This window comes from Onychomys torridus, chromosome 9, assembly GCF_903995425.1.
Source record: "Onychomys torridus chromosome 9, mOncTor1.1, whole genome shotgun sequence".
In the NCBI taxonomy this organism is placed as follows: domain Eukaryota; kingdom Metazoa; phylum Chordata; class Mammalia; order Rodentia; family Cricetidae; genus Onychomys; species Onychomys torridus.
This window is the reverse complement of record NC_050451.1, coordinates 36,622,280-36,648,755: the sequence shown is the minus strand read 5'-3', so window position 1 is coordinate 36,648,755 and position 26,476 is coordinate 36,622,280. Positions and strand designations below refer to the sequence as shown.

The 26,476-nt window shown below is 47.8% G+C and overlaps 1 protein-coding gene across 4 annotated transcripts; it reads left to right on the top strand.

The window, feature by feature from the left end:
• The first annotated feature begins 9,834 nt into the window (after positions 1 to 9,834).
• On the top strand, positions 9,835 to 16,914 carry Bmp4 (bone morphogenetic protein 4). 4 transcript variants are annotated; one of them, XM_036199408.1, is made up of 4 exons: positions 9,835 to 10,112; positions 13,238 to 13,362; positions 14,464 to 14,790; positions 15,768 to 16,914. In XM_036199408.1, exons 3-4 carry the CDS (start codon positions 14,607 to 14,609, stop codon positions 16,622 to 16,624), a joined length of 1,041 nt encoding a protein of 346 aa, XP_036055301.1. In that variant the 5' UTR covers positions 9,835 to 10,112; positions 13,238 to 13,362; positions 14,464 to 14,606; the 3' UTR covers positions 16,625 to 16,914. The 4 variants fall into 4 exon arrangements, with proteins under 4 accessions (XP_036055301.1, XP_036055300.1, XP_036055299.1 ...); XM_036199407.1 differs by having other exon boundaries at positions 14,411 to 14,790; XM_036199406.1 differs by lacking the exon at positions 9,835 to 10,112 and adding an exon at positions 12,171 to 12,544 and having other exon boundaries at positions 14,411 to 14,790.
• The last annotated feature ends 9,562 nt before the right edge of the window (positions 16,915 to 26,476 follow it).

Sequence of the window (26,476 nt, the reverse complement as noted above, 5' to 3'; positions counted from 1 at the left end):
AATGTTGTTACAGATTCTCCCTAAAATGCATCTGGATTATTAGTTAGACAACATAGCAGGGTAATAATAAATATATAATAATTATTAATAAATTATTATTATTTTGTGGGGTGACGGGATGGCCTCAAAGTCACTTCTGGCATTACCAGCATATTCTACCATGCCTGGCTTTATGCAAGGCTGGGGGAATCAGTGTATCATCTGAACACATCCCAACCAGACTTAAGAATCTCTAATGTAAAAAGAGATTGACATTTAATTAAAATGCAACAAAGAAGCCAACATCCATTGTTATTTCTCCTTAAGGCTAATCCTTCAGGACCAGGGTGGGGTGACATATCCCTTTTACCCCAGGAGAGGCAAGTGGATCTCTATGAGTTCAAGGCCAGCCTGGTCTACATGGTGAGTTCAGGACAGCCAGGTCTTTGTAGAGAAACCCCGTCTTAACAACAGAACAACAACAAACCTAGGTAAAATAAAATAAGGAAGACTAACCCTTCGGCCATGCGGAGAGTCCCAACCTCCCTCGCCCCCAGCTCTTCTTCTTCTTCTTCTTCTTCTTCTTCTTCTTCTTCTTCTTCTTCTTCTTCTTCTTCTTCTTCTTCTTCTTCTTCTCCTTCTCCTCCTTCTCCTCCTCCTCCTCCTCCTCCTCCTCCTCCTCCTCCTCCTCCTCCTCCTCCTCCTCCTCCTCCTCCTCCTCCTCCTCCTCCTCCTCCTCCTCCTCCTCCTCCTCCTCCTCCTCCTCCTCCGAGCTGAGGATGGAACCCAGGGCCTTGCGCTTAGGCAAGCTCTGTACCACTGAGCTAAATCCCCAACCTTTATGCAGAATGAAGGAGCTTCCTTGTTAGGTTTCATTAACTAGCTCGAAGGAAGGCTCGGGTCCCTAAGGACTGGCCAGAGGCTGTTGGAAGAGGCTTCTTAACCTCTCTCCTCCACATCTCTTCTTTTATGTCAGGTTCCTCCATTAATTCCTCCAGGCCTTACAAATCTCAGTTTCTAGGAAGGCCTCAAGGTAGGGGCCGCTGCTGCTGGGCTTGGTAAACGGAGAGCTCTCCGAAGCAGAAGGTTTCTTGACTGGGAAAAACCATACTCCTGGTTAACACATCACAAGATGGCATCAGCAGTGGAGGGCTGGTAATTCTTCCCAGCCCGTGTACCTGTAGCCCAACCTCCTAGGAGATCGTCCCCTGCAGCGGGGCAAAATCGGTCCAGGAGCAGCTACTTCTAGGCCAGGAAAGTTTCACCTTAGGTCTTTCTTTCCACGTTATTTATTTAACTCTGGGAGACCAGTCTAAGTTTCCAGGTGGCGGCAGACTTCAAGGAGGTGGAAACGCCCAGTGTGTAGGTAGCCTCTTCTCTGCAATGGATGCAGGTTCAGTGCGGGTGGTTCAGCATATCGCCCCGCAGCTTGCAGTTTATTCAAGTGTGGGTCAGGTTAGCCTCCTGGGGCACAAATCCTGCAAAACGAGTCTGAGAGCGGGGCGAGCTCTTGCAGGTAGGAGGAGGGTGCAGCCGCAGAGCTAAAAATAACAAGGGCAGAGAGGCGGCGTGGCGTGCCAGGGTCGCTAGGGCCGCTTGCTGGAGGTGTCAGAGAATTGCTTTGCACCCCAGCGGGTGGTGCGGAGCCGTGAGGGTGACCCTGCACCCATTCACCACACCCTGTGCGGAAATGCAGCTCACTGGAGTGTCTTGGTAGAGACCCAGAAGCCTTGTTCAAGGAGTGGGAGCGGCAGCCTCCAGAGCGTCCGGAAACAGGCGCAAGGCAAGTGCCCCTGATCTCCTGTGGCGCTCCTGGCCTCCGGTGTGCAGACGGGTTGGTTTCTTTATGTTATTAAAATTCACCTGGAAGTCTGATCAGGGTAGGCCATGAAGAATGGAAAAAGGTCAATTAGCCCAGGCGGGGCTGGGGAGGCTCTGGACCTGGTGTGCCCAGTGATGTCCAGGACATGCTAGTTCACCTGCCATCTGAGAAGGAACGGAGATATTTCTGGCAGCCTGCTCCATCTGGAGGGTGAGCGCTGGGGGCGTTTGGGCTGCTCCCCCAGAGAAGGGGTCTTTGCCTGTCTCCATTCGACCCTCACGTTTCTTTCCTGACAGCCCAGGCGCTCCCATGCCACTTTCTTTCAATTACTTTCAGAACGCTGTGAAATAAAAGTTACTCTCCTGTCATACGCACTTAAGGAAAGCGAAGCACTGGAAGGTGAGAGATGTGACTAGAGTTTACCTTGTAAAGATATTGTCTACATATTCCCAGGGGCTGAGAAACCCTGAAAGAACTTGTCTTGGTGGAGATGGTTAGTGTCTTTCTTCAGATCACTTTCCCCCGCCCCCCGGGGAGTTCACAGAAAGTCTGGCTTTGAGAATGACTTCTTCACAGCCCCGTTTTCTTTGTTCTCCTCTAACCAGTTCCCTGAACCCAGGGCTTCGATTTCCACCTCTTCAGCTGTTACCTGCCCTTTTGGCTTTGTGCATGCCCCGTCTTAGGACACACAAACCCTGACATTCGCTTCCAGACATGTCGCAATGCCCTGTTAGGACTTTGCGCCAAGAGAAGCCACGGAGGGAAAGAGCCAAGCCTGGGCTGATTCCTGCACCAGCTCTTTCCCGGCCCAGCTGGCTCCCCGGCCTCCTAAATTTGAGGAAAGAATGAGGGACGCAGCTGGGCATGGGCCATCCACCATGAAATGATCTTAGGCCCGGAAGCCAGGTGTTGAGTGGTGTAACCAACTTTTTTCCACAGAGAGACCACAGACTAGATTCCCTGAAGCCTTGGGAATGTAGTTTACGTGGGTTTCTCAGATGTTACAGCCACAGGATGAGGCTCCTGCTAGCTTGGGCCTGTACAACCAATGACTGATTTTATGGTACCTACTGTCCCTTGCTGGCGTGTTTCAAAAGATGGCCAAAGATACTTTTGAGGAAAGCTCATTGCCAGGGCTGAAGATGTATTCAGTTAGTAGAGTGTTTGCTTCACTTGAGCTAAACCCTGGGTTCTGTCTCCAGCACCTCATAAATGTGGCACAGTGACACTTACCTGTTATCCCAGCACTTGGAAGTGAAGACAGCAGGGTCAGGAGTTCAAGGCCAGCCTCCCATGGCAGCATGGGCTATAGAAGATTTTGCCTTAAAAAAAAAAAACCAACCCAACCCAAACCAACCAAACAACCAACACAAATCTAGAAGAAAAGGATAGACCTATGTTTTGATGAAATAAAAAGTAGAAGGAAATGAGAAGAGAATTTTGCAGATCTCAGACACTCAGTTTGACAACTGTCAAAAAGTCAACATCAACCAATATTTTTGAGTTGCTATTGCTGCGCATAAGCCCTGAAGGAAAATACAAACAATGTGCAATGATCCCTGAACAGGACTCCACCGAAAGCACCCCTCCCCACTACAGTAAAGCACTTGCCCCATGGAGTGAAAATATCCAAGTTTTATTTACATGTTAAAAACATTCTTGGATCACATATCCATTTGGACAAATTTTTCCTTGGGAAAGACTAGACAGCTTTTAGTATAAATTGAGGGGAGAATGTTAGTTAGTCTGACCCAGTTGACATGTAATTGAGAAACCACAACAGTTCACTAGCTAGTCAGGCATCAGCATAGGATTGGGCGTGCCTGGCTTCTAAAATGTACTCTCTAGTGATACTACATTCTTGTCCAGGTCACACTGTTCATGCACACCAAGGATAGAAGGAGAATGAGAAGGATGTGTGGGCTGAGAACAAACACATTCCAGAGTTTTAAACATTTTCATACACTTGAAAACAAGAATTTCTTTCTCAACAGTGTCTCTGCTATAGAATTAGGTAGATACAAACAACCCTGTTTGAGAAGCAGCCTCAGAATTCTTCATAATGTGAGACCTGTTTTGGAAAATAAAGAATTCCCAAATCCATGCCCCATCTGGCATGTTAGCATATTATCTTATGTCTGAAATCACTGGGACTCAAATTAGAATTCGTTGTCTTTTTTTGTTATTGTTGTTTTTGGAGACAGAATTTCTCTGGGTAGCCCTGGCTGTCCTGGAACTCGCTCTGTACACCAGGCTGGACCTTGAACTCAAAAGATTCACCTGCCTCTGCTTTCCAAGGTGTGTGCCACCACTCCTTGGCTTAGTTTTAAAGATTCTACCCCCCCAGCTCAGGATCGAACCCAGGGCCTTGTGCTCGATAGGCAAGTGCTCTACCTCTGAGCTAAATCCCCCAAAGCAAGTTTTTTTGTTTTGTTTTGTTTTTTGTTTTTTGTTTTTTTGTTTTTTAATTCTAGAACCTAGGAAGACAACTGTGTTGCAAGGCATTGAAATACTATTGCTTTTCATTTCTTTCTTATGGTGCTGGGGATCAAACCCAGAACTTAGAAGATGCCAGACAAGTCCCCTGAGTTATATGCCCAGCCCTAATTAAATGACTGAAGTAAATCAAGGGTTGATAGCAATCTTAAATGCTAAGAGAAGAAAAACCATGTCCAACTGAGTTGAAATACTTCTTCAGGCCAGGGATGTAGTTTAATGGTAGAGTGCTCACCTAGCATGTGCAAGAACCTGGATTTAATTCCCAGCACTTAAATTTTTCAGACCAAGAAATAGGGGGGAAAATCTATGGTTTAAAAGAGAGAGAGACATTTCTTTAGTGAGAGGTCTTAAAAAAAAACCAGGGAAATCAGAAGTGGATATTTTGGACATCAGTGAGTCAGTCTATCACTTTCTTCTTGGTAGGTATGACTGACAGTTACGAATTATCTTGGCAGAGATATGTTCATGGGTCAAATCTACATAGACATACCATAATAAGTAGTAACTTAGTGAATGCTATTCATGCAAACAACAGCCTTTATTCAGTAAATACCCAAGATGTCTACAGTACGAGAGAGAACAAAGTATATTCGAGATAGGATCCCTTCCTTCAAAAGCTTCTCTACAGCTTCTTTTTGATTATAATTGTTGTTATATTAATTGTACAAACTAATGGGTCTCATGGTGATATTTGCATACATGCATATACCCTTTAGTAAACTTCAATACGTTTTTAAAACTTTAAATAAATCTCCATGCCCAAGTGTCTCTGTAAGTTCTACTTTGTTCAGTTAATCAGTACCATCATAAGGAATAATGCTAGCTAATATTTACTGAACCATGTTGTGCCTGCCATTTTATTTTATGAATTCACTTAGTGCTTATAAGACCAGCACAAAATAAAAATCATTCTCAGACTATGAAGGAGGAAACCAAGGCACGGAGGAATAAGTGATTTGACTGTGGTTTAACTGCCATGAACCCTGGGTCCCGAGGAACTTGTAAGGAACCTGCTAACCTGTACATTCTTACGAGAAAACTCTGAGTTCTTTCTCAAGACCCAGCCTGTTTTCAGGGAAGGCTACAGGGAAGTCTTGCATATGGGCTATATGTGAGGAAGAATCCAGCTTCCTCAGAATTTGTTTTGTTTTTCCATCTAAGAAATTTCGAGCCAGGCAAGGTGACTTGGCTTATGCTTACAGTCCTAGCACGAGGGAAGCTGAGTCAGGGGGACCTTGCAGGTCTGGTATCACAGGTTATAGGGCAAGGCAGCCACTAATGCTTTGGCCTGGGAAAACCCTGCAGACCTGACATAATGTCACCTGCAGTGTTCTTGTTCGAGAATCACACAATCAAAGTAGAAAAAAGGGAGAAAAATGCAAGAGAAAAAAAAACCCATAATGTCTTAAAGCAAGTTCATAATCTTTTGTCTCATAGTCACCCTGGATGTGCGCAGCCCACAGGCTGAAGGTTGGATGCACCTGCTGGGACAAGTCTTGTTCAGCCGAAGCTGTGACCACAGGCGTCCACATTCCTGCAGGTCCTGTTCAAGGCTTGTGCAGAAAGAGGCTAATTGACCTTGTCTGGATTTGGGATCCTTCACCTATAAGCTCTGTGACCTTGGAGGATTTATACAATCTGATAAATTTTAGATTCTCATCTGTAGAAGAGGGATTTGATGTGGGTTTTTGTGAAGGCTAGATCAAATGAGAAAATACAGTAACATCCATGCTAGAAAACCAATGGTCTAGGTTTTGTTTTTGTTTTGTGTGTGTGTGTGTGTGTGTGTGTGTGTGTGTGTGTGTGTGTGTGTGTAGGGGAGGGTTTCAAGATAGGGTTTTTCTGTGTAATAGTCCTGGCTGTCCTGAAACTCACTCTGTAGACCAGGCTGGCCTTGAACTCACAGAGATCTGCCTATTTCTGCCTCCTGAGTGCTGGAATTAAAGGCTTGTCAGCACACCTGGCTCGGTCTAGGTTATCTCAAAGCTGTCTTCTAATTTCACTTTGAATTAGTCTATCTTCTTAAAAATTTTTATTAAGAAATTTTCTATTCATTTTACATATCAACCACAGATTCCCCTGTCCTCCCTCCTCCCACCCCCGAATTGGTCTATTTTATTGCTCATAAAAGTTAGCAACGGTGCTGGAGATTCCTTTAAAGTATTCCCTTATAGTTTCTTTTCTTTTCTTTTTCTTTTTTCTTTCTTTCTTTTCTTTTTTTTTCCCCGAGACAGGGTTTCTCTGTAGCTTTGGAGCCTGTCCTGGAACTCACTTTGTAGACTAATCTGCCCTCAAACTAATAGAGATCCACCTGCCTCTGCCTCCCAAGTGCTGGGATTAAAGGCGTGTACCACCATCACCACCACCACCACCACCACCACCACCAGGCTTCCCTTTTAGTTTCAATAGACATCAAATGACAAGGTTTAAAGACCCATGCCATTCTTAATCTGGGACTTAGGATCAAGGCACTGTGTTTTCAGCATTAGAAATCTTTTTACTGAGTTGGGCATGGTGGTACATTCCTTTAATCCCAGAGGCAGGCAGATCTTTGTAAATTTGAGGCCAGCCTGGTCTACAGATCAAGTTACAGCCAGAGCTATACAGAGAAACCCTGTCTCAAGAAACAAACAACAAACAACAACAAAAAGGAAATTTCTTTGCTGATACAGACCTATTTGGTGTGTTGTGGACATTACTATAATTGCTAATAAAGCTTCAATCAAAATCATCCCTTATCTGTTTAAGAAAGTCTTCATATCTATTTGTTAATGGTGCTTATCAGATATGAAACTATAAGTAATAACTTTTAAAACAGGAGTATTTGTTGACCAGGCTTGGTGGTGTATACCAGCAATTCTAGCTGAGGCCAGAGAAGATCATTAATTTAGTGTAGCCTGGGCTACCCAGTGAGACCCTTACTTCAAAAACAACCAAACCAAACCAAACCAAACTAAAACAGGAAGAAAACAAACAAACAAACAAACAAACTAAACCCCCAAACAAAAGTAATTTGTTGCTTGGCATCACTGAGAGGTGAGGAAAAAAGGAAAAGATAAGGAGGATTGGGTCATTGGAGATTCTGACGGGTAGGTTGTTTGTGTCTTTGTTTTGAGACAGGGTTTCTCGATGTAGCCCTAGCTGTCCTGGAACTCACTAGGTAAACCAGGCTGGCCTTGAACCCCCAGAGCTCTGCCTGCCTCTGCTTCTTGAGTGCTAGGACTAAATGCATGTGCCACCATACCTGGCAGCTAATGGGTAGTTTACATTATCTAAAATGGGGAAAAGAAGTACAGCTGTCCCAAGAGATTGCAGCTGAGTTCCCCGTCACACACCTAGAGACCCATCCTAGTTTCTAGACAAGGTTTGTCCAAAGGCTTAATTAGAAACTCCCAGACTGGCTTTCACAGAATCATGGGTGGGCCCACGGCCACATTACTGTTTGATTTTCAGCAAAATGAAATAATAGCTGTCATTCAAACAACATTTGGGAGAAAAAAAAAAAACCAAAACAACAACAACAAAAAACTCCACTTCCCCCCCAAAAAAATCATTAAATCTAAAGCCCTGACCCTGAGGACAGCGAATCGCTGCTGTTTGTGAGTTTAAATATTAAGGTACACATTGTGTTAACCATCAAAGCAACAGTGATTGATGTAGGGGCCTCCGTGAGCACTGAATCAGTCCTTTAACCGGCTACGGGATCCCAGAGCCTGATGCCCCAGGAGAGGCATTAGTAACTATGTAATGGAGTTTTAATTTTCTGTTGTTATTTTAAATAATTAATTGTAATTTTGTCTGTGTTAGAAGCTGTGGGTATGTTTTCAGTTATCTTTTCTGGCTAGTGTTATTGCTCTACCTTGATTAATCAGAGGTTATAAGAGAAGGTATACTTAAAATGATTTCAAATGAAAGAAGGTAGATGGTCACTAAAATTACAATAAAAATAGTGACATTGTCTTCTAATAGAAAAGATCATGGAAATGATCTGACTTGATCCTTTCATTCTGTGGATGAGAACGTTGGTACCAGATGGAATGAAAGGACTTGACCAGGAGCATACAGCTTGCTCCAGGCCAGGGAGGGTCGAGGTGTTGTTCCTCTCTAACAATAGTCCTGAGACCTGGCATTCCTTCCCACCCTTTGTCTCTAGCCCATAGAATACCGACCTGGTTCCTGATTTCTAAATTCTGAAGGTGTGTAAGTGCAAAGGTCAGATGAGCTGAACTAGGTCAAGATCTTGTGACAAAAGAATCCAACACCCATCTTAGAGAACGGAAACCAAGATCCGGAAATTGCCATCTTCCAGCCCTTTGGGAGCTACCTGGAGCTCAGGGCTGTTGGCCTCACCCTTACCCTGCAGCCTGAGCTGAAAACTCCAGAGCAGAGGCTGTGATTTCCTCCAGACCTTGGGGCAAGTGCTCTTAAGCTGGCTGTCCTTCCCCATCCTTGTTTGTAAAACAGAGATGAAGCAGATAGCTCCCTCACAGCTCCATCAGAGGTAGGGTGTGAAAGCAGTTCCTGTTTGGGAAGGTCTGAAGCTGCCACATTCCACCTCCCAGGTAGTACTTACCAAACACTTGTTCTTATTGTTATTATTATAAAAGAATCAATTCCTCATCTCCCTTCTTTTAAAAACAGACCAAAGGGCACTTTTTCTTCTCTCTACATGGTCTAAAAGGCAGCTGCTTCGCCGATACCTTCCTGGAAGGCCTCAAATAATCAAATAAACAAAAATAACTGTGTGGCAGGGCTTCAGAGTTATAAACACTTTTAATTGTCAAACATGGCCTAGACCTGTGTTCCTGCCAAAGGCCTGCAAGTCACGTCTGAAAGGTTAGGTACCGGGAAGGGATGGTAGGCTCCCAGTTTAAGGGGGCTGTGTTTCTGAGAGTCTGCACTGAAGGTTTCCGAAACAAGAAGCACCTTAAGAATCGTTTTGGGAGGAAAGTCACCACCTATTAGTTGAAGAGGTATCTCCTTTGGGCACATAGCCCTGTTCTCAGCCTGTTTCTCAACGTTTGGGAATCCTTTAACAGTTTACGGAAGGCCACCCTTTAAACCAATCCCATAGCGCTCTTCTCCATAACCTGATTTTAGAGGTGTTTCATTATCTCTAATTACTCGGGGTAAATGGTGATTACTCAGTGTTTTAATCATCAGTTTGGGCAGCAGTTACTCTAAACTCAGGGAAGCCCAGACTCCCATGGGTATTTTTGGAAGGCACAGAGACTAGTTGGTGCATGCTTTCTAGTACCTCTTGCACACGGTCCCCAGGTGAGCTCCGGCCGCTTCCCGAGCTGGAGGCACTGGTGTCCCAGCCAATGTGGCAACTGAGGGCTGGGGCTCAGTGTAGGCTTCCTGACCCAGGCCTGCCAGGCGAGGCGAGGCCCGTGGCTGGATGGGAGGATGTGGGCGGGGCTCCCATCCCCAGAAGGGGAGGCGATTAAGGGAGGAGGGAAAAAGGGAGGGGCCCCTGGGGAAGACTGGGGAGGAAGGGAAGAAAGAGAGGGAGGGAAAGAGAAGGAAGGAGTAGATGTGAGAGGGTGGTGCTGGAGGGTGGGAAGGTATAGGAGCGCGAGGCCTGGCCCGGAAGCTAGGTGAGTTCGGCATCCGAGCCGAGGGTCCCCTAGCCAAAGAGACGGCGCTGCTACCCAGCCTGAGTATCTGTTCTACGTCCCTAATGGGATTCGCGTCCGAACCGTCTGGAGTCTGCAGCGACCCAGTCTCTGGCCCTCGCCCAGGTTCACTGCAGCTGTCTAGAGGTCCCCAGGAGCAGCTGCAGGCAAGAGCGCTTCTGCAGGAACGTATGGTAAGTTGGACAATCTGGCGAGGGGTTCGAGGTGCATCAGTAGTGGGAGAAGCTGGTGGTGGGGTTCAGGCTGTAACGGAGGCAAAAGGTGGCCTGTTTCTCCTCCCTTCTCCAACAGTGGTGTTGGAGATGGGCATGATGGGGCTGAAAATCGCCTCCATATGTGTTTTACTGCGGCTATCCAACTCATTTTGGGAAGGTGCGGGCCAGGAGAGGCGGGAAAGAGACAAGGCTTTGGTAGGAGGTCATTGGGAAGGACTGTGGGTTTGGGATGAAGATTTGACGCTGGCCCGGTGGTTTCGATCCCCCTGGGAGAGGAGGGAATCAGCTCTGTTTTTGAGTGAGGGACTGATGAGACTCTGGGAGAGAAAACCTAGCCAGAGCTGGTTCTGCCAGAGACTGTAGCCCTGCTTAGCTCTAAAGCGCGACCTGGGATGGAGGGGCTTCGTCGAGGGGAGTGTCACCTAACCTGGTCCCCAGCGTGGGGCGCCCCCGAGAGCTGACGAACTGCAGCTACAGAACTCTAACCCACCTCCACGGGCTGTTTTCTGAGCCTTGGGCACCCATGCATCCTGCCTTCTGTCTCTCTCTGTCTCTGTCTCTTTCTAATGCACACACACACACTGGAGATGGGGGTATGTAAGGTTCTATGACCACGACCGGGATGCCAAAAGGCTACCTGTGCCGGTCTTCTACCATGTTGTGTCTGATGAGGAGGAGCCGGCAGGGCTATGAGGAGCTTCTTGGCTTCTGATGTCCTGAACCAACCCAAAGAGTCCGGAATTTCGGGGTCTCTACAAACACTCAGCGGAGCTGGACCCCCGAGACTCGGAAAGTTTCCCGCCACGGCTTTGATTGATGGTTTTCGAGTATCTGGGTTTATGAGCTGAAAGTTTTTGTGAAAAGTTGACTCACCAATAGGGACATATTCAGTAAACTGAGGCTATCAATTAAATTTTGGAGAAGATTCTGGGAAGAAAGCGAAGTCTAATTGCCTACCACGAGCTGCACCATCCCCCATCAAGAACAAGCCCAGGAGATGAAATTTTCTTTGGTTTTTATTTTTTAATTAAAAAGATCAGAGGAGGAAAGCGTGATTAGAGAGAAATCTTCGTGAACTTGAAATTGAAACAATTCCTTCGCCTGCTTTCTTGGTTTTAACGTCGCGAGCGCTCCCGATACCGCCAGAGACTCCTAAGGACAGAGGATTGTCCCGGGATTCCCAGCGTCCGCCCCTTCCACTCTCCCCTTGCTCCGCGTGCGCCAGTCACCAGCATATCTCTGTCTCCTTTCCTCATAAAAGAAGAAGAAGAAGAAGAAGAAGAAGAAGAAGAAGAAGAAGAAGAAGAAGAAGAAGAAGAAGAAGAAGAAGAAATCAACAATAAGCTCTTTGCTCCCTCCAACCCTTTCTCACTTCGTCCCAGCCGCAACGCTGGTCGGGGAGGGAGAAATCGGCTCAAAAAGCTGTGCAGCTGGTGGTGAGAGCGGACTGTCGCTCAGGGGCGCCCGCGGCCTCCGCACCCGGGCCAGCGGTGTGGGGTGGCGCCAGGCAGCCAGGGCCACCGGGAAGGACGTGACTCCATCCTTTATGTTTCTTTCTCAAAGGTTTCCCGCAAGAGCTTCTCCCAACCCGAAAACGAAGTTTGTGGGGAGAGAGTATGGAAACCAACCAGGCACGTCGAGTTCTTAAGCCAGAAGCAGGGAATGGCCTCTGCAAAGAGGCCGGGTGGAGCGGGCTCTGCGGCAGGAATCCTGGGACTCGGGTCCTCGGATGGACTCCGCTCAACGACCTGCCTGAACAGGAGAGTTGCGCTTTCTGAGGTTCGAACAGGCCTACGCGTGTGGCGTCTTAGGATAGTCAGTCATAGCCTGAGCTGTGTGTTGGTGAACTTTTGGAAGGAGTCTTTGCTGCGATTCTGTAGCTGGTGCAAAGGAGGAAAGGGGTGGGGGAAGGAAGTGGCGCGCGCGCGCGAGGCGGCGGCGGAGAGGGGGGGTGTTCTGGGGGTGGTGGTTTAAAAAGTAAGCCAAGCCGGAGGGAGAGGGACTCGTTCGCAGAGGTCGAGAGCAGGCCGAAAGCTGTTCCCGGTTTTGTAGACTCTTGGGATCGCGCTGGGGTTTCCCTTTCGCGCCGGGTCGGAGTTGTAAAGCCATTGGAACTCCGAGATCTGAAAATGGGATGCGCTCTTTCTTCGGCGACGCCTGTTTTGGAATCTGTCTGGAGCTAGGAGCCCAGACGTCCGCCCCTCCGCCTTGAATGGCACCGCCGACCGGTTTCTGAAGGATCTGCCGGCTGGAGCGTTCGCTGCGGTCGGCCGACACCGTGCGGGAACTTCGGCGGTGCTACTAGACAGTACTTCAGAAGCCGCACCTTCTAACTTTCCCACACCGATCACACCCTGACACCCCCCGCGGCGGACTACGTTGGCGACTGGGTCAGCGACTTCTGGCTGGGAGCTAGATCCGCTAGGGGTCGGATGCCTGTCGCTAGAAGCATTATTTGGCCTCTCGGAGACCCTGTGGAGGAAGTGCCGGAGTATGCGAGTGTGTTTGCGTGTGTGTGTGTGTGTGTGTGTGTGTGTGTGTGTGTGTGTGTGTGTTCGCGCGCGCGCGCGAGCTTGGAGGGTCCCTACGCGCTTTCCTTTTCAAGTAACTCTCAGTCGTGAGCCTTTGGAAAGCTGTCTCTGCGGTCCCCCTCCCGGCCGCATTTAAGCTGTGTCGGCGCTGCAAAGCGCAGCGTCTTCAATGCACCCTGATCCTCCAGCTTCAGATAACCAGGGTCCCGGTCTGGCTAGATCTAGGCACTGAGCACCGCAGGTAGAGACGTATTCCAGGTCCTCTGCGCGCAGCGCCTACGACCGAGAACCGCGTCCGCAGCGGGTGTCCCGCCGAGGGCTCCGCGGAGCAGGCGGGGACAACTCCCAGACGGCTGGGGCTCCAGCTGCGGGCGCGGAGGTTGGCTTCGCTCGCGGGGGCTGGACCCAGCCGGGGTGGGAGGGTGGAGGAGGGGCGGGCGGGCTCCTCGGTGAGCGGGGCGGGGCCTCTGGGTCCACGTGACTCCTAGGGGCTGGAAGAAAAACAGAGCCTGTCTGCTCCAGAGTCTCATTATATTCAAATATTCATTTTAGGAGCCATTCCGTAGTGCCATTCCGAGCAACGCACTGCCGCAGCTTCTCTGAACCTTTTCAGCAAGTTTGTTCAAGATTGGCTCCCAAGAATCATGGACTGTTATTATATGCCTTGTTTTCTGTCAGTGAGTAGACACCTCTTCTTTCCCCTTCTCGGGATTTCACTCTGTCCTCCCATCCCCGATCGCTGTCTGTCCCTCCCGTCGGTTGGATTTCCCTTCCAGTGTCCACGCTCTGTTCTGCTCTCAGGCAGCGCTGCCGCTCTCTTCCTGGCCTCTGCAGGCCAGACGCTCGAAGCGTGCGGGTGCCTTTTAAAGTGCTCCCACCGTCTTCTCAGATCCGCTGCGTTGCAAGAAAGGGGGAGCTCGAGGGGACCCAAGAGATGAAAGGTCCGCGGGTCGGGGCTGTCCCTCGAGGGCTAACCACTCCCTTCCCCGTCCGGTCCCACTCGCCTGGGAAGGCCAGTTCCTTGCCTCATGTCAAAAAGCCTGTGTTCGCTTCCGAATCACCCCCACCCTCTCCCTGGGAGCAAGACTTTTTCACTGAGCATTTTCAACGTATCGGCCACCATGAAATAAATCACAAAGTCACCGGGGCAGACCCCTGACTCCTTTCTCAGTCGCTGGACCCTGCCGCCCTGTCCGAGCCGGGTCGCCGCTGCTCTCTTCTCCCTCCCTCCTGCTCTTAACCAGCTCGAAGTTGTGGAAATTGGGCTGGAGGGCGGAGGAAGGGCGGGGGGTGGTAGTGGAGGAAGAGGGGGGGGAGGCTGGAGGTCTGAAGAGAAGAGCGGTGGCATTTTAATTCTCCCTCCCCCACCCCTTTTTACCCCCTCAATGTTAACTGTTTATCCTTGAAGAAGCCACGCTGAGATCATGGCTCAGATAGCAGTTGGGACAGGATGGAGGCTATCTGATTTGGGGTTATTTGAGTGTAAACAAGTTAGACCAAGTAATTACAGGGCGATTCTTACTTTCGAGCCGTGCATGGCTGCAGCTGGTGTGTATGTGGGGAGGGTGTGAGGGAGAAAACACAAAACTTGATCTTTCGGACCCTGTTTTACATCTTGACCGTCCGGTGCTACCCCTATATTCATATGCAGAGACATCTCTATTTCTCGCTATTGACCGGTGTTTATTTATTCTTTAACCTTCCACCCCCCCTTCCCCTCCCCAGAGACACCATGATTCCTGGTAACCGAATGCTGATGGTCGTTTTATTATGCCAAGTCCTGCTAGGAGGCGCGAGCCATGCTAGTTTGATACCTGAGACCGGGAAGAAAAAAGTCGCCGAGATTCAGGGCCACGCGGGAGGACGCCGCTCAGGGCAGAGCCATGAGCTCCTGCGGGACTTCGAGGCGACACTTCTCCAGATGTTTGGGCTGCGCCGCCGTCCGCAGCCGAGCAAGAGCGTCGTCATCCCGGATTACATGAGGGATCTTTACCGGCTCCAGTCTGGGGAAGAGGAGGAGGAAGAGCAGAGCCAGGGGACCGGGCTGGAGTACCCCGAGCGCCCAGCCAGCCGGGCCAACACCGTGAGGAGTTTCCATCACGAAGGTCAGTTTCTGCTCCGGTCCTGGCGGCCTGGAGGTGAGGTGGCGGGGCGGGTTGGGGGGGTTGCGGGGAGCTGGCCGGGCAAGCTGAAGGGGCTGTGGAAGCCCCGGGGAAGAAGAGTTCAGGTTACATCAAAGCTCCAAGTCCAGGAGGCTGAGGAACAGGGCCGCTTACCTCCAAATGTCCAGAACTGCCTCTGAAGGTACTTTTCTGGAACCCGTGGCGGGGCTGGGGTGGGGGGGGGGGGCGTTGGGGAGGCGCGAAAGACACCACTCAGGCGTGGGCTAGCCCCAGCGGCGAGCTTTTTAGCTCTATCAAGGCCGGGTTTTCTGCCCGTTTTGTTCAAAGCACCTACTGAATTTAATATTACAGCTGTGTGTTTGTCAGGTTTATTCAATAGGGGCCTTGTAATACGATCTGAATGTTTCCTAGCGGATGTGTCTTTTCCAAAGTAAATCTGAGTTATTAATCCTCCAGCATCATTACTGTGTTGGAATTTATTTTCCCTTCTGTAACATGATCAACAAGGCATGCTCTGTGTTTCCAGGATCGCTGGGGAAATGTTTGGTAACATACTCGAGAGTGGAGAGGGAGAGAGGGTGGCCCCCTCTTTTTCTTTACAATCACTTATAAAGAAAACTGTACACAAAGCCAAGAGGGGGTTTTAAAAAGGGGGAGTCCAAGGGTGGTGGAGTAAAACAGTTGACACATGGAAATTATTAGGCATATAAAGGAGGTTGGGAGATACTTTCTGTCTTTGGTGTTTGACAAATGCGAGCTAAGTTTTGCTGGCTTGTTAGCTGCCCCACTTCTAGGCACGGTTATTTCCTTCTCTTAGGCTTCCACTATACAAGCAGAATTCACCCAATTCTGCATTATTATTATTATTATTATTATTATTATTATTATTATTATTATTTTGCTTTTCTGTCTCAGAAAAGTTCATGGGCCTTTTCTTTCCCCTTTTCAACTGTGCCTAGAACATCTGGAGAACATCCCGGGGACCAGTGAGAACTCTGCCTTTCGCTTCCTCTTCAACCTCAGCAGCATCCCAGAGAATGAGGCCATCTCTTCTGCAGAGCTCCGGCTGTTTAGGGAGCAAGTGGACCAGGGTCCTGACTGGGAACAGGGCTTCCACCGTATAAACATTTATGAGGTTATGAAGCCCCCAGCAGAAACAGAGCCTGGACACCTCATCACACGACTACTGGACACCAGACTAGTCCACCACAATGTGACACGGTGGGAAACTTTCGATGTGAGCCCTGCGGTCCTTCGCTGGACCCGGGAAAAGCAGCCCAATTATGGGCTAGCCATTGAGGTGACTCACCTCCACCAGACACGGACCCACCAGGGCCAGCATGTCAGGATTAGCCGATCGTTACCTCAAGGGAGTGGAGATTGGGCCCAGCTCCGGCCCCTCCTGGTCACTTTTGGCCATGATGGCCGGGGTCATACCTTGACCCGCCGCAGGAGGGCCAAGCGTAGTCCCAAGCATCACCCACAGCGGTCCAGGAAGAAGAATAAGAACTGCCGCCGCCACTCACTCTATGTGGACTTCAGTGATGTGGGCTGGAATGACTGGATTGTGGCCCCACCAGGCTACCAGGCCTTCTACTGCCATGGGGACTGCCCTTTTCCACTGGCGGATCACCTCAACTCAACCAACCATGCCATTGTGCAGACCCTGGTCAACTCAGTTAATTCTAGTATTCCCAAGGCCTGTTGTGTCCCCACTGAACTGAGTGCCATCTCCATGTTGTATCTGGATGAGTATGACAAGGTGGTATTGAAAAATTATCAGGAGATGGTGGTGGAGGGGTGTGGGTGCCGCTGAGACCAGGCATCCCTGAGGATACACACACACACACACACACACACACACACACACACACACATTCCCATCCAACCTCCTACACATACCACACAGACTGCTTCCTTATAGCTGGACTTTTATCTTTAAAAAAAAAAAAGAAAAGAAAAGAAAAAAAACCTAAACATTCACCTTGACCTTATTTATGACTTTACGTGCAAATGTTTTGACCATATTGATCATATATTTTGACAAAATATATTTATAACTACGTATTAAAAGAAAATAAAATGAGTCATTATTTTAAAGATAAACTATGGCCTTTTCATCTTATTTCCTGTTCCATCCTTTCCTGTTGAAATGGCAGAGGATAGAGCGGAAGTCAGGTGGTAACTGGAGGTGTGTAAATTGTAGGAGCAGGAGCAAAGCCATGGCAGAGAGGCGGTAATTGCCAGGATGAATTGTTTTCCGTTTCCATTTAATGTTAACAAGGTTGCAGCACCCTCTCCCATCTGGATGACACACGTCCTGCAGAAACAGGGGATGAAAGGCGTGTGTCGGAGGAAAGAATTTGGCCTGGGACTTCTGGCACATCTTGATTTTGCTCACCTGTTGAGTGGGTCAGCTTCATTCCAGAGTGAGAAAAAGGTCTTCACACGAGGAAACTCATTCCCACCTTTGCCTTTAGGATACCGCAGGAGTGCCTCCAGTCCTGGCAGGCATCTTTGTGTTTTTGAACCAAACCCAATCCACACACTCATGAATGTGGGTGTTTGTGTGTGTCTCCTTTTCCAAGGGTTTTGTTCTTAGACTCCGCCCACCCCTCCAGACAGGGTCTTGCTAGGAAGTCCTGGCTGTCCTGGAGCTCATTCTGGACCAGGCTGGCCTCCAACTCAGAGATCCACCTGCCTCGGCCTCTTGAATGCTGGGATTAAAGGTGTCTTTTTTTTTTTTTTTTTTTTTTTCAAACTGGATTTTATCTAATAAAACAAATAATGGGCCTTAACTTAGAAAAGTTTAGTGAGCACACAACATGTAGGATTCTCCATTGTTGAGGGACTGTTTATCTTTGTCCTGAGGGAAGGCTTTTGTCAAGTTCAGGATCCCATCACAGTTATGGCAGGGGATTAGCAGTGGGAAGGAATACGGAAGGGTCAGAGTTTCTAAGTGGGCATGTGATATGTCGTGGAGTCTGTTGAGTCATGAAGTCAGGCCTTCTGTTTCTCCACTGTCTCATCCACCACCTCTGGAAGCAGACAGAATCTGATCCATCCTGTGGAACTGAAATTTGCAGAAGGGGTTCTTCAAGGCGAAAAGACTAACTTGGAGTGAGGGATACAATGAAAAGAATGATCTTAGCTGGAGGTGTGGCTCGTGGGCAGAGGCCTTGCTGTTCAGCATTCAAGAAACTTTGGGCATGATTCCAGGCTTGAGGCAGGGTGTGGTAGTGGAGGTGATGCACATGCCTGTAATCTTAGCTCTCCAGCTGGTAGAGGCTGAAGGATCAGAAGTTCAAGGTCACTCTCAGTTACATAGCAAGTTTCTGACCAGCCTGGGTCAGAAAGACACAAGACCTTGTCTGTAAACAAAAAGGGGGGGGGGGAGGGAAGGGGGGAAAAGAAGACCTCAGTGTGCTTAGAGGTGAGGCACTTCTTCAGTTAAGGACAGGAAGAGCTTTCTGAAAAGACATGTTTGTAGTTTAGGGAAACAAAAGGCATGACTTTGTCTTTTCTCATTACCAACAGTTAAATTAAGTCCTGGACTGCTCAGGCTCATTTCTTCTGTTGTCCATTTGCTCTGATAGGCTCGAATGGGTTTTGGGGTAGAAGCAGTGGGGGCCTTGATCCTCTGGGAAGGGCCAGGGCCAGGAGAAGCGTCTTTCTCTATTTCTGCATTTATCTCTAAAGGTGAGGGTCTGGGTGGTGTGTCAGGCACACAGCCCAGGGGCAGCTTAGCCTTTCAGTGCTTGTCCTGTACGCACATCCCTGCATTCTTTTACACATCGTGTTGCATGTGCTTCTGGGAGTCCGGTGGATAAAGCAGGACTCATTTTTGTTTTTAATTACTGAAGGTCTACAGTTCTGCAAAAGGAGCAGCTTAGTGGGAACCAGTATAAATAGAAGCGGGTTGGTTGCCAAAGCCCCAGCTCCCTGGAGAGCGCAGGTGGAGAGAGGAGATCAGAGCCCCGGGCAAAGGCAGACAGGCTCCACAGCTCCTCCTAATTCCTTCCAAGGAGGGGTCTTTCCCATTGCTCCAGCCTTACTAGCCACTGCCCCTCTGATTAAAAGTACTGGGCCTGAACCAAGCATTTGAGGGAAGCCCGTACGGTTCTCCTTTGGGAGGCCTCATTTTGCTTTGCCTGGTCTTCAGCAACTCTGAGAAGTCAGTGTCATCATTGTCAGAGAGCCCCAGATCTCCAGCACCCAATGGTCCTAGCCTTGTGGCTGTTCAGGTCATTTGCAAGCAAGCACCTCCCCACCCCCACCCCTTCTACTGGCTTATTTTCAGGAATGGATAATGTTGTTTATTTGTTCAGCCAAATATTTGGTCTGGGGAATTTACCGTGAAATTCTGTGAATTGCATATACCTAGTTAACAAAATAGTCCAAGTGCCACAAATGTCAGCATGGAAAACAAGGCGCCATGATCGGCTTTAACCCTTCCGACTCCTCCTGTGCGAAGGCCGAGGAGGAGACGGACTTGAATGTGAGAGTCCCTAAATTAGGTTTTGCTTTAGACTCTGGCCCAGGATCTTATGAGGGTTTGGATCTAGCTTGGCTCTACCCCTTTTATAGTCCCTACTCTTACCCCCGAACCCCCGAAGACAGATGATTCCATTACTTAAAGACGGGAAGGGAGAATCGCCCTCGAGGAGTTCAGCAGTCTTAACCACATTAGAAGAGCTGCTGACTCGATCCCGGCCCACCCTTAAACTGGAACCGGCTTCCTTGGAACTTAAGAGAAAAAAAAAAAAAAAAAGCGTTTGTGTGGGGGCTTTCGTTGCGTAATTCGCTTAGAACCTGCCAGGTGACCTGCTGACTTTGTTTCTGTCTTGACGGTGCTTCATTCCACCGGCCCCCTAGCCGCGGGGCATCGTCCCACTGTGAGTGCCCCCGCGCGGCCTTGGAGCTGGCAGACCCCACTGGTCACCCTAGGCTTTGGACGAACTTCAAGATCGGGCCCCCGCGGCCGCCTCCCGCCCGCTCCTGCCGCAGGCCGGCCGCGGTGGGGGCACCAGGGGGCGTCCTTCCCAGCCCGCCCCGCCCCACCCCACCCCGCCCTGACCCGCCCTGACCCGCCCCGCGCCAGCGTGCACCTGGTGGCACCACCCCTGCCCCGGACTGCGGTTTCAGGTCCCCCAGTTCCAGCCCAGCGCGCGTCTGGCTCGTCCACCCGCCGTGGCGCAGCCTAGGTGAAGCTTACGAAGACAGGCGGTTCTGATTAGCGCACGCCAGGTCCTTAGGGCGGTTGCTCGGCGTATTTAACGTGAAATGGGGTCACTCGGCCGCGTAGAGGCTCAGAGACTGGGGGTCGGAAAAGGGGGAGAAGACTCAATATGTGGAGGGGTGAGAAGGGTTCGAGATCTTTGAGGGATCTCAGTAGGGAGCCGAGAGCGGGAAATGGGGAGTGAGCTCTTGACATTGAGCTCACAGTGGCTCTACACACCACAGGGACCTGCATGACCTTGGGAACAAACCCACTGACTGAGGATCCCATGCAACCGGCCACTGAAGAGCTAGCCTCGGCCTCTTGGGGGCATACAGAACTTCAGATCCTGGCTGAACTTCCTGGAGAGCCTGACTTTACTCTTCCTCAATGTAGCTGGTGAGAAGGGAAGAGGTGAAAGCTTAGGGTGTGTCATAGTACAGTGTGGGTCGATTTCTTTCATGCCAAATCCATCATGCGTGATGCCAGCACTTCAGATGACCGCCTTTAGAAGCCACAGTACCAGCCAGCTTTCCTCTCTAAAAGGTGAGCCTGGGAAAGGAGAAGAAAGCTCGCCCCGAGGCCCAGGTGTACAAACAATCAATATTTGTTCTTAATGATGCTTCTGCCTCTAACCAGTACTCCTCACACATTCTCTTTCACAATGAAAGAAAGAAAGCCACAGCAGTATGAATGACCCAGCATTGGAAAGACCTACAGTACTTCCCAGAGGAATTCAGAATGACTTGCTGGGGTGCCTAATTAGAACTGATGTACACCGCGTGGCTTGCCATGTGATACAAACCAGCACAATTGAGAAAACTATCACTAGAAATCAACTCTAGGTTAGGAAGGGTCCGGGTCTGAGGGGAGGGTCCCATTCACCTGTGCACTCAACATCTAGTGACCAGTGAGAGTAAGGAGAGTTCACGACTGTGCCTCTGACTTAGCAGTGGGGAAACGCCTGGTTTTTGGAAAGATGTTTGAATGGCTCCTCAGGAAACAACCCAGGAGCTCAACAGACATGGATAGAAAACTTGAGAAGTCAGAAGTTTGAGGTGTGTGATGTTTAATCAGTTCTTGAAAAAAGATAAGACAGCGAGGACTGTCCTCGTGTACCTTAAAGCACCATGGAAGCTTCCAGTCACCTTTGCTTCTTCTTCCTTCCAAATACCCCTTGAAAATGCTGACTGCAAATCCAAATGCTGTGTAGTAGACTGCTCAGATCAAAGCATTAGAAAATAGAAGGTTATACAATCCAGAAATGTTTACTTTTAAAATGTAAAAACAACAAACAAACGAGTGTTTTGTGAGGAAGGGGGAGACAAGAAGAGGCAGTGATTTGCTGAGATGTTGCTAACAAGCATCTCTCAAGTCTGGTTCTCAGTGACTCTTGCCACATTTTCTGAAGAAATCATGATTTCTCGTCACTTTACATAACTTGATTTCTACCTAAAACATTTAAAACAATGAAGCCCATCTGTCCCAAACCCCTGAACTCCAAAGCCAAGGTACTTTAGCAACATTTTGGGGAGCATAATTTTATTATAACTTTAGTGTGTTGCCCCCACCCCCAAGTTTTATTAACGATGCCTTGGCCAACACATAGTTTTCTAAAGGGTTAAAGCCATCCTTACTCAAGTTTTCTCCTGGAGTAATTTCTGTCCCCTTAAGGTAGCAGCCACCAACAGACATCCTGCACAGCTTCCCAGGTTCAGTAGAGAACATGCAGTGTGTTCAACTCAAGCTTCACGCTGATTTAATCTTTTAATCCTCGTCACTTGGTTTTCAAAGCAGTTTGTTTCAGTAGAAAGGCCTGAGGGAAGGGCCTAAAACAAGGGGAGAGGGGAAGGAGCGGAGTGGGGGGACAAGGGGAGAAATGGGGAGAGGAGGCATTCCAAGCCTAGCCTACTTACTTCAGGGTTACATTGGTTGTCATGTGAAAATCATTAAATACTCTTTTTAAGGACTAATAGCAGTTATGGTCAACATTACACCTAGGACCCTTGAATTCAGCTATAATCCAGAAGTAGGAAAATGTCTCCTTCTGAAAGCTGCCTTACAGTGTCCTCTAACTTGTCCACAAAGCCTATGAAACCAACAGTGTTCACCCCCAGAAAGCTCAGAATGGAGCATGGAATGGGTCGGCATGCCATTTCTCAATCCAGTTGGTCAGTCACAACTATCTCTTTCTGTCTTTGATGTTTCTAGCCTTCACTTAAAGTGCTCCTGTAAAAAAACTATGAGAAAGCAAATTTACTTAAGGCAGTTCTTTAGGATATTGGTGTCCTTTCTGTCTGTATATATTCGTACGTTTTCAGTATGGTGGGTTTGTTTGTTTTGTTTTTGTTTTTGTTTTTGTTTTTTGTATTTCTGATCAGGGTTATAACTTTTACATATTTGAAACCCCAACTGTGTGATTGACACCTGTGTTAAAGTGGCCAATCTCTTTCCTTTGTCAGTAGAATTTAAATTTCTAGTCTTTGGCATTTTTAAAGCATCCGCATGATGCTATTAGGGCCCTGCACATCATCTCCAAATCTTAATAAAATTCCTACTGACTTTTCAAGGCTTAGTTTGTGCACTGTGGGTCCGGTAATAAACAGAATGCTCTTTTGTGTTTTAAGTATCCCCAGAAGTGGCCATATTAGCTTCAGGTGTTTTTGTTGGCAAATTTGGTTGGATAATTTGAATCCACATGATTTGATCTTCCTCATGCATTCTTTCCCTGGATAAAGTCCACTGTTACCTGAGAGGAAGACACACACTAAGGAGTCTGTCTCAAGCATTAGCCACTGGCTTCATCTGCATCCATCCCCATGCTCTTGTCTTTACTTCCTACACTCATTTTCTTGAGCTTTGAGGGTGGTGAGGAAGGGAACCAGATTTATATAAATGCAGTAATTACCGAATTGCAACTTATTCAAATGGGTAGGCTCTTAGATTCTTAGGCTCTTAGTGACCTTGACACTGTCAACTTTCAGATTCCAGTTGGTTGGGGTCAGACACCGAGGTCCAGTTGCTGAATGATTTCCAGGAGCTTCTTTTGTGTGCCTTCATAAGGGCAGACAAAAGATGTTTTCCCAATGGGACTCCCTCTTTATGAGGCCTGACCCTCAAAGAAGCAAGCTAATCTCAGGTGATTGGGAGGTTTTAGGGCACTAAGAGGACTTGCCTAGCAGGGTGAATTCATTTGTTCAATGGTACCTCAGAAGAGTTCATTTACCTTCCAAAGGTAAGCTCTTTTCATTAAAGGGCCCCCTCTCCTTCCCCTGAGACCAGACTTATTTGCAAAGTGAAGTGTTCCAGTTAGCTGGAAAGCAGGGAGCGGGGGTCTGTTGGTTCCCAGTGAAAGTTTCCCAGTTTTTCACAAATTAGCAGTGTAGAAAATGGACTTTTCCAAACTTTTCCCTCCCCTAACAGCTCCACCCCACCCCCACCCCACCCCCAGCCCACCCCCACCCCACCCCCCTCCCGAAAACCTCAGGCTCCTTTGCTCACTATTTTGAGACCAACATGCTTTTCAGGATGCAAGAACTGTAGGATTTAGCATCTAGCTGCCAAGAGGACAGACAGTTTTGCTAACATTGTTTATTTTGGCAAGTCAGTGTAGACTTGCAGGTGAGAGCCCGGGAAAACAGACAGCCACCTCCACCAGCATCCCTCTTCCTTTCTACAGACCTTTAAAAACAAAAAAAAACCAAAAAACAAAAAACAAAAACAAAAAACACACTACATAACCCAATAGACCGGGAGGGAGCTTTTTACTGGTTGGTGCCACTGTGCATGGGAAGGGGTCAGGTTTATCTTGATAGTCCGTTTGCCATTCGGCTACCCTGCTTATTCTGACCCACTTCAATCCTGGTCTCTGGGGGCCTACACTCATGTGTAGGCTATTGTTAATTTGCTGGTCACTTACAAGTCTCCAGAAGTAGCTCATAATTTATTTTCACTAAAAATGCTCTGCCTTAGAGAACATGGTTAAATAGTGCTTTTCAACATTCTAGAAGGCTGAAGGCTCCTGGAGTCTAGTAAGTGTGGGGTCCTTCCTACTGGTAGACCTTTGAACGTCTGTTCTTTCCAAACTGGGAGATTAGTCACAGGGATCTGAAGGAAGAACCAAACCTTTAATAAGCTCTGTAGACAGGAAAGAGCAACTGAAACAGAAAACAGTTCATCTCTGGAGCATCTGTGGACGAATGGGCCTGCAGCAATGTCATCCTAAAATCACGAGTGTTAGATGACCCACCAGGCTTAGTGACTTGGAGAAAAGCAACCTGAAGAAAACACTGGAGGAAGAGAATGCCAAGCAGGATAAACAGCTGATGGTGGTGGTGATGGTGTCAGTGTTGTTGTTGTTGGTAGTGGTGGTGGTGGTGGTGGGGGCTTCCCTGCAGTGTTTGGTCTAGGAGACAAGACTTGACAGGGTAGGGCAGGCAGAGTCTCCAAGAACTTCTGCTTTCCTGAGAGGAGCTCATAATGGAAATGTGTTCCAGGTGCTTGAACCAATCTGAAACTTTAACAGATATATAATGTACTTAACAAAAATGATTATCTGTGGTGTAATGTTGGGACCTCCCTCCCTCCCTCCCTCCCTCCCTCCCTCCCTCCCTTCCTTCCTTCCTTCCTCCCTTCCTTCCTTCCTTCCAAGAAGATTTGGGATTAATAGAAGTGTGGCTATTGGTAGGAAAAATATGGCTTTCATAAATGAAAATGCTCCCTAGATTAATTTGAGACACTAATTAAAATCTTAAAATATTTCGCAGAGTGTGAAAGATGCTCAGATAGGCCAACAAAGTGAGGAAGACTAGACTGGCCTTAGGTGAAATAAAATGATAATTTAAAGGTAATACTGTTCTTGATGTTGGAGAGATGAATGGGCCAGTGAAGGAGCAGATAGCTGAGAGGTATAAGACATTCTAGAATGTCAATAGACAAACTAGAAGAAAAACATTGCACAGGAATTATTAAGACTTGATCAAAGGGTTCTACATGTGTTACACTAAAATTAAGAAGTGTCTAAGCAGATTAAAGAACAGATCATATTTTTAGCTATAGAAAATCATATTTGGAGCCTAGGTAAGTTGAATTGCCTATTATTCATGCATTCAACATTGTTAGAGAAGTAAAGAGTTAGACATCACATGTAAATGTTTAAAATGTATAGTAAAATATAATGAGAGTAATACACACATAAAGGCAAAATCCAAAGTCCAAAATGTGATAAAATGGATAAATATGGACTGTGACATAAGTCAACTATGGTTATAGTTAGGGAGGTTTTATAGTCAAAGCAGCTGAAGAGATGCTTTGGAGCAGAGGGTGGCAAAGGTCTCCTCAAAGCCCAGGTGATGAATATTTCTGGCTTTGTGGATTGAAGGTCTTAGTTAGAGCTAACTGTTGGCCTCTGTGGTTAAAGCATAGAGACAACCACAGATCAGTGAACGAGTGCACACGGCTGCATCTCATTAGCTATGAAACATGGAAATTTGAATTTCATACACTTTGGCATTCTGTGAATGGTCCTCTTAATTTTGAAAAACTATTTAAACTTCTTAGCCCATGGGCTGCCTAGAGGTAGATCCCCAGGGCCATAAAACAAAGGACATACCAACCAATCAAACCAACACATGATAGGTTGGGTTTGACAACAACTTGTTCCTTGGAATAATAGTCTCCAGAACTCTTCTTGGAAAATCCTGAGATCTGCATTACTCACTTAAAAATTTACAACTAAATTTCCACATTTTCAAGAGTTTGAGAAATCCTAGAGTGAGAACCCAGTGTAAACTGCTTAGCCCAGGCATACCTCTCTTAGGTTTTGGGATTGGCTTACAGTTCAGAGGTTAACTCCATTGTCATCATGGTACAACATGGTGGCGACCAGATAGACATGGTGCTGGAGAAGTAGCAAGTGTCCTACATCTTGGCTTGCAGGCAACAGGAAATGGTTGAGCATATATGAGACCTCAAAGCCCACCTCCACAGTTACACACTTCCTCCAACAAGACCACACCTACTCCAACAAGGCCACACCTCCTAATAGAGCCACTCCCTTTGAGGGACATTTTCTTTCAAACCACCACAACACTTTTACCTCCAGAACCTCATTTACCTCCAGAACCCATTTTCTTCCTCAAATTTTCAGTTCCACAAGGCCAATGGAGTGTGGCTGTTAGCTGTCTCTCTGAGAGAACCTGATGTCACTTTTCTCTTGTCCAACTGCACACCAGCTACATAGGTCTTTGGTTTGTCCTGTACCCAGCATATAGGTATTTTCCTGTCTTGGATATTCATGGCTGGTTCCCTCTTTGGCTAAAAGGTTTCTTTACAAGATCTTCACAAAGCTCCACCACACATTGTTAATCAAATTTCAACTCAGCTATTTATTCCTGAAGAAGATCTCCTCTGAGGCTTTGTTCTAAAACAGCTCCCACTACCAGCAGTCTC